Below are 12,703 nucleotides of genomic sequence, written 5' to 3'. Positions count from 1 at the left end.
AACAGCTGCCGCTGTCTAATCTCCTTGCAAAATGTGTGCAAACCAAATCAGGAAGAATGCTGAACAAACAGGCTGCCTGCAAGCGACTGACGATGGAAACATCGCAGCGTGCCACTGGTTGAGTAAGCGAGCCCTTAATTGGCAGTAGCTGCATTGCAGAAGGAAGTCTGTCTCTGTTTTACAGGCTTGAGTTTGTGGGGAAGTGACTGTGATGTCTGCAAGCCCTTGGGACGTGGTGTTTGTTGTCGATAGATGTTAGATGCTGTCTTTCTGTTGGGGCTGACTTGCCATTGAGACAGCTTGAACATTGACTTCCCTTGCTGGTTTCCAGTGTCGGTTGTTAAAATTATTGAAGGTGGGGAAAGACAAAGTTTAGTCTGGGGTGGAATCCCTTGTGTGCAAGAGCTTTTTTTGGGGGGGGGGGGTCGTCTGAAAATGACTTCTTGTGGTTTTGGAAATAAGTGGTGAAAGTAAGATTTAACATATTGGAGCATATGAACAAGAAAAGGCTGTTCTTTTATTACAGTTAGAATGTATACAGTGCTTTAGAGTTGTCAAAGCATATCACAAACAGTGGATTGTATTGGGTTTACTCTGAGTAGAACTTGGTAGGATGCATGCCTGTATCTCAGTCCTTACAACACAAGTGGCTATAACCTTTTTCAGGCCAAGGGCCACATAGACGCATAGTCAACCCTTTAAGGACCACATGCCAAGGCGGCCAAAGTGTGAAATGGGTGTGACCAAAAACTGACATACAACAAACCTTTACGGTAGGTCATTGTTATTGTCACCCCTGTATTTCAGGCAGGAGGCCGAGGTCAACAGAGAGTGACTTGCCTAAGCTAGGTTCAAGGCTGAGGCGAATGTCGGACTTTGTGGTTCATGGATAAGTCTCTTAGCCACCACACCGCATGAGGTTTTTGATGGGAAGCCTCTCCATGAATTTCACCAGTCTCCTTTTTTGAAGTTCATGGAGAGACTTTGTGGCCTTGCAAAGGAAACTGCAGTTGTTAGATTAAATCTGGATCTTTTTGTGGGTGTGTCTCATGAATGTGCAGTGGAAGGAGGAGGCTCAGATATTTGATAGCATAGGCTTGTATCCAACTAAGTTCTACTTAAAGTAGATCCACTGAAATTAATCAACCTAAACTTAGTCGTGCCCATTCATTTCAATGGGTCTGTTCTGAGTAGGAATGACACTGTGGATGCAACCCATAGTGTAGCGGCAGAGAACCTTTTTCATCTCAAGGGCCACAGCCTCTTGTGGGCAACCTTCTGGGGGCCTCATGTCAGAGGTGGGGGGGCTTGAGGCAAATGTAGGCTGTGCTAATGATGTGGTTCTCTGTACCACATTCCAGATACACAAAAGTCAGAGGTTTCTACACCACACTCCATCCAGCCAAGCAAAAGCACTCATGGAGTGGGTGTGGCTAGGCTGGTGAGGGGTGTGGCCTTGACAGAGGGGGTGTGGCCATTGTGCTCCGAGGGCCAGATGGAGGCCTGGAGGGCAGCAGTTAGCCCCTGACCCTGATGTTTCCCACCCTGCCGTAGGGAATGCCCCTTGGCCCCACAGATTGCTGATGCTGCAGCTCTGGGAGAGGGCATCTGGAGGAAAATGAAATGGATAAAAAGTGAGGGTAGAAGCCGGTGACTGCAGATCGTCTTCTCATCAAATAAGCCCTTGCAGCTCTAAACTAACGCAGGCCAAGTTTCAATGGGCAGGCCGAAACGAATAGTCAAGGGTTGTTGCTTTCCACCTGCCATCATCACTGCTTCTGAAAAGCGTCGTATCTGTGATACAGTCAGAAGCATCCATGCCCAAAGGAGAGGGTGGGTGTCTGCCTGTCCCTCCCTGCTGAATCAGATTGTGACGTGGTGATCTAAAGCATTTGGCTCTCCGTTTGGAAGAGGCGCTGCTGGGAGAAAAAAGTAGAGGCAAAAAAGTGGTGTTTTGAAAGGGATGTGTGCGGAGATGCTGTTTTCCAAGTTTGGGAGGGTGTGAGGTGCAAGTGAAAATGAGGCTTAAAGCATCAGCAGAGTGAAGCTGCTCAGAGGCAGCTTTTGGTGAGCGGCAGTGAGCTTTGGGCTCGTGAGCTGTCTCTTCACCTCTTCAGTTTCCCCACTGCCATGTGTGGGAGATCCGTTGCCCAAATCTGGAAATCTTGCATTGGCTTACATATGGGTCCTGCCCTAACATAGAGGTGTGTGGATCTATACATTTCGGTTTCTTTCAGTTTCTCATTTCTCCAGAATTAAAGTTTGCTTCTCCGCATTTCCACATCAGTTTGTGAATTTAGATTTTTAACCCCTCATGAAAATTCATCAGCATTTTAGTGTGAATTTCTCCTAATAAACACTCTTTGTATGCATTTCTGCCTAACATACAGTTTTTGCAAAGCCGTTTTGGTTCTTGCATTGTTCCGGAAAACACAAATTTGGTAGGTTCTCCTTCAAAGGCAAATTAAAATTTCTCTCCCATCCCTAGTCCTAGTGTGTTACTGAGCTAGTGTCCTGCTTGTGCGCTTCCCAGAGGCATGCTGGACTAGAAGAGCCTTTGACCTGATCCAGCAGGGCTCTTCTGATGTTCTCCCTCCACGGTGAGAGGCATTGTGCCTCTGAATACCTTCACAAGTGAGGAGAGCTGCTGTTTCGCTGACATCTGCTTATGTGCTTCCCATGGGGGCATCTGGTTGGTGACTGTGAGAACAGGATGCTGGACTTGATGGGCTCCCCTTGGCCTGATGCAGCAAGGCCACATTCTGAGGATGGAACTTCCACACCCAGAGGCAGTCTCTCCCTGACTACCAGTTGCTGGGGATCACAAGTGGGAAAAGCACTATTGCACTCAGGTTCTGCTTGTGTGCTTCCTATTGGGGCATCCGGTTGCCCTCTGTGAGAACAGGATGTTGAACTAGATGGGCCTTTGGGCGAACCCATTGGGTCTCCTCTTATGTTCTACCTCCGCTGCCAGAAACATTAAGCCTCTGAATGCCAGTTGCTGGGAATCACAAGTGGGAAGAGAGTGCTGTTGCGCTCAGGTCCTGCTTGTGGGCTTCCCTTTGGAGCATCTCGATGGCCACTCAGAACGGGAGGCTGGACTAGATGGACTCTCTTTGTCCGGATCCAGCAGGCAGCTCTTCTTAAGTTCTTATGAAGATGCCCCTCAAAGGCAAGGCTGCCTTCCTTGCTTTCCACGTCGCACTTTCATTGATTGTCCTGAAGTTTGGCATGCTGCCTCTGAAAACAAAGCCAGTAATTTGGCATAAAGAGAGAGCGAAAGAGTTGAATTCTTGACATAAACATGAGAGGAGGAGAGTAAGGGGAGGGCTTTTGTGGTGTACACAGCATGGCCTCTCTCCAGAACCTTGATTCAAGACCTGGCATGAGCAATCCGCTGCTAGTCCTTGGTCGCGGTGTAATTGGAGGGGAGACGGCTTTGGATTTCCGGTCTTCCTGTTGAATCAGTCCCTATTGGGAGGCGCTTTTTTTTCTTGCTGACCGAGGTTACATGACGTCCCACTGTGCATAGTTTACAGTACAGCCTACGCATGGGGGCGGATTAAAGGGGGAGGAGAGAGTGGGTGAGCGAGTAGCTTTTCCTCTCAGCAATGCTCGCAACCTATGCTATTCCTCCACCATCTCCAGCTGTTAGCTGTCTGTTTATTCCAGGTGTTTACCCAGCTGATGATGTAACCCGTGTGTGTGTGTGTGTGTGTGTGTGTGTGTGTGTGTGTGTGTGTGTGTGTGTGTGTGTGTGTGAGAGAGAGAGAGAGAGAGAGAGAGAGAGAGAGAGAGAGAGAACTCCAGTCCTTATGGCGCCTCTTGCTTGATAAGGGACCTTTCAACAGGCTAGACAAGATCAAAGCATTCTTCCGTGGCAAAATGATTAATCAGCTTAATTTTCTCCAAGTGGCTTTTCTGTTTCTTCCATAATTGTCGTCATTACAGCACAGCAGAGATGATAAAATGGGCAATTTCTGTGCAAAAAAAAAAAGAGCTGGGGTGAGCGAGGGGGTGAGATTAAATCTCTATAATGCGTTTAAAATAAAAACTTAATTGTTTTATGGCAATCAGGCTTCCCCCCTTCTTTCTTTCTTTCTTTCTTTCTTTCTTTCTTTCTTTCTTTCTTTCTTTCTTTCTTTCTTTCTTTCTTTCAAGAATTTTTCCTTTGCTGAATGAGAATATAAGGATAACTCCTGATGGGAAGTGCCAGACTAGAGTCAATCTCAACAGTGTGGTGCAGTGGTTAGAGTGTCATACTGAGACCTCGGGAGGCCAGGGTTCAAATCCTCCACTCGACCATGAAGGTCACAGCATGACCTTGAGTCAGTCACTGCCTCTCAGCCTAACCCAGGCTATGGTCTGAAGGCACAAAAGGCCAGCTTCCTGCTGAAGCTAAGCAAGGTCAGGTGTGGTCAGTGCCTGGATGGGAGACCGCTTGGGAACCATATATAAGCCACCTTGGGTTTCTATCATGGAAAGAAAGGCGGGGTATAAATGTAATAAATAAATACATAAATAAATAACTTACCTCATAGGGTTGTTGTGAGGATAAAACGGAGAGGGAGAAAGCCATGCTTGTACGCCACCCTGGAGGAAAGGTGGAAAGTAAATGTAATAAATAAAAACCAAAACTGGTTTTCAGGACTTTTTTCATTGTAATGTATATTCAGAGGTATACATTCAAAAGTCAAAAGAAGTGTAATAATACTTTTAATATGTTTACACATAAATAAGTTGAAATAAAATGGGGGGGGAACTATTCTCCTTAGCATAATATGGCATAAATATGATGTAATTTTATGCATTTTAAACAGTATAATGCCCCTGTAAATGATCACGGCTTTCCCCTAAAGAATCCTGGGAACTGTAGTTTGTTGACGGTGCTGAGAGTTTGTAGGAGACCCCTCTTTCCACCACAGAGCAACAATTCCCAGAATGATTTAGAAATCAGTCCCTCTTCCCAGGGGACTCTGAGACGCTCTGGGAGGGGACAGGGGGTCTCCGAACAACTCTCAGCACTCTTACCAAACTTCAGTTCCTGGGACTCTTTGGAGAAAGCCATGACTGCTAAAGTGATACAACAGTGCTTTAAATGTATAATGCAGATGGGGCCTGAGAGTTTTGCACAGCATATCACGCAAGCTGGATGCAATGGCTGTCTGTTTTTACTCTCTTCCCATGAGAATGAGGATGGGAGAAGCCCTATCAAGGAAAACCTTGGAAGTGGATCTTGGAAGGTGCCTTGCACTTTGTCATATGCTTGGTCCACCTAGCTCAGTATTGTCTGCACTGACTGGCAGCAGCTCTCTAGGTTTTCAGACAGTCTTTCTGAGTCCTTCCTGGAGGTGCCAGAGATTTAACTGGAGACCTTCTGCATGCAAAGCTGGCACTCTGCCCACTGCGCTACTGCCAATCTCAGTTTCAGTTTTCACCCCCCCACACACCGTACTTTCTTCCTCTCTCCTTTCCCACACCTGAGACATTGATTTTTCTCATTAATTGAGCACTTATACACACATACCGGTATCTTTTTTCTATGTATCAATCAACTATGCTGTGCAACTTTCATAGTATTCCTTTATTTAATATTGATTTTGTGTCTCACCCTATCCAAAGGGCTCAGTGGGGTTAATTGGAGAAGTGAATTGTATGCAATTGGCCCATGCTCCATAAGGAACTCTCAATAAAAATAGAAAGGATCTCAGGGCCCGAGAGGAGGGAAGAGAGAAAATGATTTAAAAAAAAAAAAAAGGAAAATGATCTCCATATATTACATTCTGCCTTCCCTGTCGGAGGCAGTATGCTTCTGAATACCAGTTGCTGGAAGCCGCAGGAGAGGAGAGTTGTTGTTGCGCTCAGGTCCTGGTTTTGGGCTTCCCATTGAGGCATCCAGTTGGCCCCTGTGAGAACAGGATGCTGGACGGGATGGGCCATTGGCCGGATCCAGCTGTAAAGGCTAAAACTTATTTTATTGGTCTTCGGTTGTTTTAGTGCAAGTCCATGATGTGATCTTAATGCCTTTCTTTGTTTTGATTGTTTGTACTTGTCTTACCTTCTGTTTATCGTTTTCAGTGTGCGTGGTGCTTTTAGAGAGTACAAGAGGGGAGGTCCCTGCCCCAAAGAACTAACAATCTAAAATGTGGCACAGGGGAGACAGCAGGGGTAGAGGAAGGTCTTTGCTCTGTATGTTTGATCTCTTATTTTATAATGAAAATGTTAAAATGGAAAGGAAAATACTGATAGCAGCCCACAGACACTGCCATACTGGAAGAACAGAGATGGTCTGAGTCTGGTCAGTACCTGGATGAGAGACCCTTTGTGTTCCACCTCAAGTTCCATCAAGGAGAAAAACCAGTTGTAAATGTAAATATGAACAGAAGTTGCCTTTGCTTGCTTCACTCTCTGTGGCTCTTCTAGTGTGCATGAGATGGGCAGCCCTCCAACATGAGGAACTGGGTGCAACAACATCCAAATGAACCTCATTTTTTTTTAAAAAAACAAAAGTTGAACTTTACTCAGAGTGCTTCCAGATGGGGGCTTAATATTGCAAGCAGGTCTTGGAGGAATCACAAACGGGTCACTGGCAACAGGTTTGTTTTTTTTACTTGTCCCGGGCTATGTTCTGAAGGCACATGAGGCCACTACCTTCCTGAAGCTAAGCAGATCTGGGTCTGGTCAGTGCCTGGATGAGATCACTTGGGAACCACATGTATGTCACCTTGGGTTTCTATCATGAAAGAAAGGTGGGGTATAAATGTAATTTTAAAAGACTTGTTGGATTTTCCCCTGGAAGGGAAAATCCGGAATAAAAAAATATTTTTCAGGGGAAGGGTGGAGGATATACAGGCTGGCTTTTTGTTGTGTGGACACTGCAGAAAAGTTCTGTGCACCCATCCCATGATAAACAACCACCTGGAAGCACCTTGGGTGTTTGGTAGTGTGTGGGGAGAGGCGTTAAAGGGCTTTTTCAGTGGTGGCTCCTTGTATGTGGTGCATCTGGCCCCATCTGTTTATAGTTTCAGATGGTTGGTTAAGATGCATGTTTTTTTGATGGGCGTTTGGAGGAGGAGAGGCCTGGTTGCGGCTGCTGCTGCTGCGATTAGTAGCCATCCTTCGGTGATTTGTTGTTCCGTGTTTTTAAAGAATTTTGCTATGTTTATGGGTTTTTATGGGCTTTTAACTTTGTTTTAAGCTGCCCTGTGGCTTGTGCAAAGAGCAGCATAAAATCATCTAAATTAAGTCATCTTATATAAATAAAGGGTACCGTTTGTTTTTAAAAATGGAGTGGGGGGAATCCTCCAATCAGTATAAGTTTTGTTTGGAAGGGAGGGAGGGGAAAAGGGAGGGGGGCTTTCGGGGGCCCCAATTAACGTAGTGACGGGTAATGGGAGGTATGGTGTTAGGAGGAGAACAGGCCAGGTAAGGGGAACTCGTCGCAGACAAATTGTGTCTGTGCCTTGTTCCGGTTCTCCTCATATCCACAGGATTGCTGGTTGTCCTATCAGCCAGCTCTCGGATCTCCAAGTGCTGCTTTTGAATGCCAGGTCGGTACATAATAAATCCTCACTTGTCCATGATTTAATCCTGGAGGAGGGTGCCGACCTGGCATGTATAACCGAGACCTGGGTGGCTGATCAGGGAGGAGTTGCTCTTTCCCAGCTTTGTCCACCCGGGTATTTGGTTCAGCACTGTGGTAGATCTGAGGGCCGGGGAGGGGGGGTCGCCGTGGTCTATAGGAGTTCTTTTCCTCTCACCAAGCACCCTGTCCAGACGGCAACTGGTCTGGAATGTCTCCACCTTGTATTGGGCCAGGGAGACAGACTAGGAATACTGTTGGTGTACCGTCCACCTTGTTGCCCAACAGCTTCCTTAGCTGAGCTGACAGAGATAGTCTCGGAGGTGCTGTTGAGATCCCCTAGACTTTTGGTACTGGGGGATTTCAACGTCCATGCCGAGGCTGTCTTATCTGGCGCAGCTCAGGACTTCATTGCCTCCATGACAACAATGGGGCTGTCTCAATTTTCTACTGGCCCAACGCATGTGTCGGGACATACTCTTGATCTGATCTTCGCCACTGGACATGGAGATGGTGATCTGGTGGTGGGGTGTTTTTCATCTACTCCATTGTCATGGACAGATCACCGCTTGTTGAGATTTAGACTCACAGCGGCTCTTTCCCTCTGCAAAGGTGGAGGATCTGTTAAGTTGATCTGCTCCTGGAGCCGGATGGATCCCGTAGGTTTTCAGAGGGCTCTGGGAGATTTTCCGGCTGATAGGATCGGTGCTCCTGTCGAGGCCCTGGTCGCACTGTGGAATACGGAAATGACCCAGGCTATTGACACGATCGCTCCCGCGCGCCCCCTCCGGTGTAGAGCTCATACCGCTCCGTGGTATACTCCGGAGCTGAGAGCGATGAAACAAGAGAGGAGGAGGCTGGAGTGCAGATGGAGGAAAACTCCCAGTGGATACAACTATGCTTTGTTTGGTAAGTGCCACCAATAAGTTGTATACAAAAGCGGTAAGGACAGCAAAGAAGCTCTATTTTGCTGCCTCTATTAGATCATCTTTATGCCGCCCAGCGGAGCTTTTTAAAGTCGTGCGAGGGCTCTTACACTCTGGCCCCCACGATACTATGGAAACATCTGAGACCCGCTGCAACGAAATTGCTGGACACTTTCAAGATAAGATCGCATGTATCCGCAGGGACCTTGACTCTGATGTTGTGACAGATGAATCCATTGAAGTGTCCGGAGCACGGCCTTGTCCTTCTTTATTGGATGAGTTTCAGTTGGTGCAGCTCGAGGAAGTGGACAAGGTGCTTGGAATGGTTCGGGCAACCACGTCTGTTCTGGATCCTTGCCCATCTTGGCTAGTGAAAGCTAGCAGGGCTGGGACCACCGGTTGGGCCAAGGAAGTGGTTAACGCCTCCTTGAGGGAGGGAGTAGTCCCTGGTAGCCTCAAGAAGGCAGTAGTGAGACCTCTTTTAAAGAAACCCTCCTTGGACCCAGATAATCTGAATAACTATAGACCGGTGGCGAATGTCCCTTTTTTGGGCAAGGTTTTGGAGCGGGTGGTTGCCAGCCAACTCCAGGCGCTCTTGGATGAAACCGATTATCTAGATCCGTTTCAATCCGGTTTCAGGCCCGGTTTTGGCACCGAAACAGCCTTGGTCGCCCTGTATGATGACCTTTGTCGGGAGAGGGACAGGGGGAGTGTGACTCTGTTGATTCTCCTTGATCTCTCAGCGGCGTTTGATACCATCGACCATGGTATCCTTCTGGGGAGACTCGCGGAGTTGGGTGTCGGGGGCACTGCTTGGCAGTGGTTCCGCTCCTACTTTGCGGATCGTCACCAGAAGGTAGTGCTTGGGGAACATCACTCGACACCATGGACTCTCCATTGTGGAGTCCCCCAGGGATCGGTCTTGTCCCCCATGCTTTTCAACATCTACATGCAGCCGCTGGGTGCGGTCATCAGGAGTTTTGGAGTGCGTTGCCATCAGTACGCTGATGACACGCAGCTCTATTTCTCCTTTTCATCTTCCTCAGGTGAGTCTGTTGATGTGCTGAACCGTTGCCTGACCGCGATAATGGACTGGATGAGAGCTAATAAACTGAGACTCAATCCAGACAAGACCGAGACATTGTTGGTGAACGCCTTCCCTGCTCAGATGGTGGATGCTTACCCTGTTCTGGATGGGGTTACACTCCCCCTGAAAGAACAGGTACATAGTTTGGGGGTTCTTCTCGACTCTTCCTTGTCTCTCGAGGCCCAAGTGGCCTCGGTGGCACGGAATGCGTTTTACCATCTTCGTCTGGTAGCCCAACTACGCCCCTATCTGGACAGGGACGACCTCGCCTCCGTTGTCCACGCTCTGGTAACTTCAAGATTGGATTACTGTAATGCGCTCTACGTAGGGCTGCCCTTGAAGACAGTTCGGAAGCTTCAGCTGGTGCAGAACGCAGCTGCCAGATTATTGACGAGGACCAGTCGGTCTTCGCATATAACACCTGTCCTGGCGCGTCTGCACTGGCTTCCTATTTGCTTCCGGGCGAGATTCAAGGTGCTGGTTTTGACCTATAAAGCCTTACACGGCGTGGGACCTCAATACCTTGTGGAACGCCTCTCTCGCTATGAACCTACCCGTTCACTTCGTTCAGAATCTAAGGCCCTCCTCCGGGTACCAACCCATCGGGAAGCCCGGAGGGTGGTTACGAGATCTAGGGCCTTTTCTGTGGTGGCCCCTGAGTTGTGGAACAGCCTCCCCGAAGAGGTACGCCTGGCGCCTACACTTCTATCTTTTCGGCGCCAGGTAAAGACCTTTTTATGCTCCCAGGCATTTTAATCTTCTTAACTTTTTAAATCTTTTAATCTGTATTTTAATTTTTGTAGTATTTATTTTGTTTTTGCTGTGCTTTTCGTTGTTTGTTTGTATATGTTTTTGTATTTTTATTATGATATATTGTATTTTATTTTGTTTGTTCACCGCCCTGAGAGCTATTTCGCTAAGGGCGGTATATAAATTGAAATAATAAATAAAAATAAAAATAAATAAATAAATAAAAGCACTCCAGACGGTTATCTGAAAATTAACCTTTTCCTTCTCAACTCCCCTTTTAATTTTCTTTTCCAGAAGCGCTTCAAAGGCCAGTAGTCTCCGAATTTGAGCCACAGGGCCTGAGTGAAGCTGCCCGCTGGAACTCCAAAGAGAATCTCCTTTCTGGTCCTGGCGAAAATGACCCCAATCTTTTTGTTGCCCTGTATGATTTTGTAGCAAGTGGAGACAACACTCTCAGCATAACTAAAGGTAAGAGATGCATGTAGGGATCTGGCTGCGAAGCTTGTACCAGACCAAAGGCACTTCCAGAGTGTTGCTATTTTCGTGTGGGATTCAATCAAGGCAGCCCTCACCTGCTGGCTTGCAAGCTAAAGGAGACAACACAAAAGGAAAAGGGAATCCAGAGGGTAGAGGCAATAAGCACAGTCAGGCACCAGTTCTTAAAATTAAATAGTAGCTCTGGTAATGACCAGATGGAATGGAAACAGTTCAGGGACAAGAGGAGCCCGATGGGGCTGGTCTCTCAGTCTGCCTTCTGTCATGCAATTTGATTTAAACTATTTTTAATAATGTATTTTATATTGTTGTGACCTGCCCTGGGACCTACTGGTGAAGGGCAGGTAATAAATTTCATCATCATCATCTCCTCAGCAGCCTTCTGGCTGATTCTCCTTCCTCTGTTCGTTCCGTCTGTGCCAGCTTCAAACTGGATTCAGGGCTTGAGTTCACATTCATGTTATTAGCTCTGAAACCCTGTGCAGCTTGACTCTGATGTCCTCAATGGAGCATCTTCTGCCAATATGTGTTTTAAGATCAATTTGTGCCTCCTTGCTCCAAGTCTTCTTCTGAGATGAAATTGTGCAGTTTTTGGAGCAGGGCTTTCCCGGGTATGGCACCGCAGTGGTACAAAAGCAAACTTCCCTCACTTGGCCACCGTGTTGTCTTCATGCAGATGCAAATTTTTAACGCATTTGCAGGCCCTCCATCTCAGATGAGCTGTGTTTCACACAACTGGCAATGTAGGAATCATCTCAGGAAACGATGGGTGGTTTATTTATTTTTTGCTGGGACTCCTCCAGCACATGCCCCTGAAATCAAGAAATTGACTGTGTCCTTGCTGGTCCTGTCCCCTGTGCCCTCGTCCGTGTAAAAAATAAACACTGAATGTGCAACTTTTAATATTTTTCTTTGTTAACGGAAAGGTGAAAAGCTCCGCGTCTTGGGCTACAACCACAATGGGGAATGGTGTGAAGCCCAAACGAAGAACGGGCAGGGCTGGGTCCCCAGCAACTACATAACCCCTGTGAACAGCTTGGAGAAGCACTCTTGGTACCATGGGCCGGTGTCTCGGAATGCCGCCGAGTACTTGCTGAGCAGCGGGATCAACGGCAGCTTCCTGGTGCGGGAGAGCGAGAGCAGCCCGGGCCAGCGGTCCATATCGCTGAGATACGAGGGCAGGGTTTACCACTACAGGATCAACACTGCGTCCGACGGGAAGGTGAGAGCAGTTCCTGGTTGGCTTTTCGTGTGCAATCTAGAGTGACTTGGCCTTCGTCAGGGGATGAGCAGGTCTAAAAAGTATATCTTCAACACGTCTGCATAAATGTGCATGGAGTTTCTGCACTAATTCTGTGCAACTGAATTGCTTCATGGTCATTATTCAGTTGCACAGAATTAGTGCAGAAACTCCATGCACATTTATGCAGACGTAAGTGTTTTAGACCTGCTCATCCCCTGACGAAGGCCAAGTCACTGAGTGGCCGAAATGCATTGTGCTTTCTTTTTAATAAAACTTACTTGGATTTTCATTTCAAGAATCCCCTTTTTTCAGTGTCTTGGGGTCTCCCCCCTCTTTTTTTTTCTCCTGCGAAATCCTGGAGAGCCACTGCCAGTCAATGCTGAGCTAAAAGCCTAACTCAGGATAAGGAAGCTTCCCATGTCTCCGTTTAAATCATCCTTTACTTAATTCAGAACCATGAAGACTGGAACCTAACCTAACTAGCAGAAGGGTCGTAGCTCAGTGGTGGAGCGCCTGCTTTGCATGCAGAAGGCCGCAGGTTTACACCTTGGCATCTGCAGGTGGGGCTGTGAGAGGCTCCTGCCCAAAGCTCTGGAGGGCCGCTGCCGGTCAGGGTAGAC

At 47.4% G+C, this 12,703-nt stretch overlaps 1 protein-coding gene across 3 annotated transcripts in view; it reads left to right on the top strand.

The window, feature by feature from the left end:
- The window catches only part of ABL1 (ABL proto-oncogene 1, non-receptor tyrosine kinase), a 117,944-nt gene that overhangs the window by 68,451 nt on the left and 36,790 nt on the right, over positions 1-12,703 (top strand). For all 3 annotated transcript variants that reach the window (XM_061603683.1, XM_061603682.1, XM_061603684.1), the window contains 2 exons: positions 10,640-10,813; positions 11,767-12,062. In XM_061603683.1, coding sequence (XP_061459667.1) covers positions 10,640-10,813; positions 11,767-12,062 — 470 coding nt within the window. The remainder of the gene's footprint in view (positions 1-10,639; positions 10,814-11,766; positions 12,063-12,703) is intronic.

The sequence above is a fragment of the Rhineura floridana genome, chromosome 20, assembly GCF_030035675.1.
Source record: "Rhineura floridana isolate rRhiFlo1 chromosome 20, rRhiFlo1.hap2, whole genome shotgun sequence".
NCBI lineage: Eukaryota > Metazoa > Chordata > Lepidosauria > Squamata > Rhineuridae > Rhineura > Rhineura floridana.
Note: the sequence above shows the minus strand (reverse complement) of the source record. Positions and strands in the feature narration are given on the sequence as shown.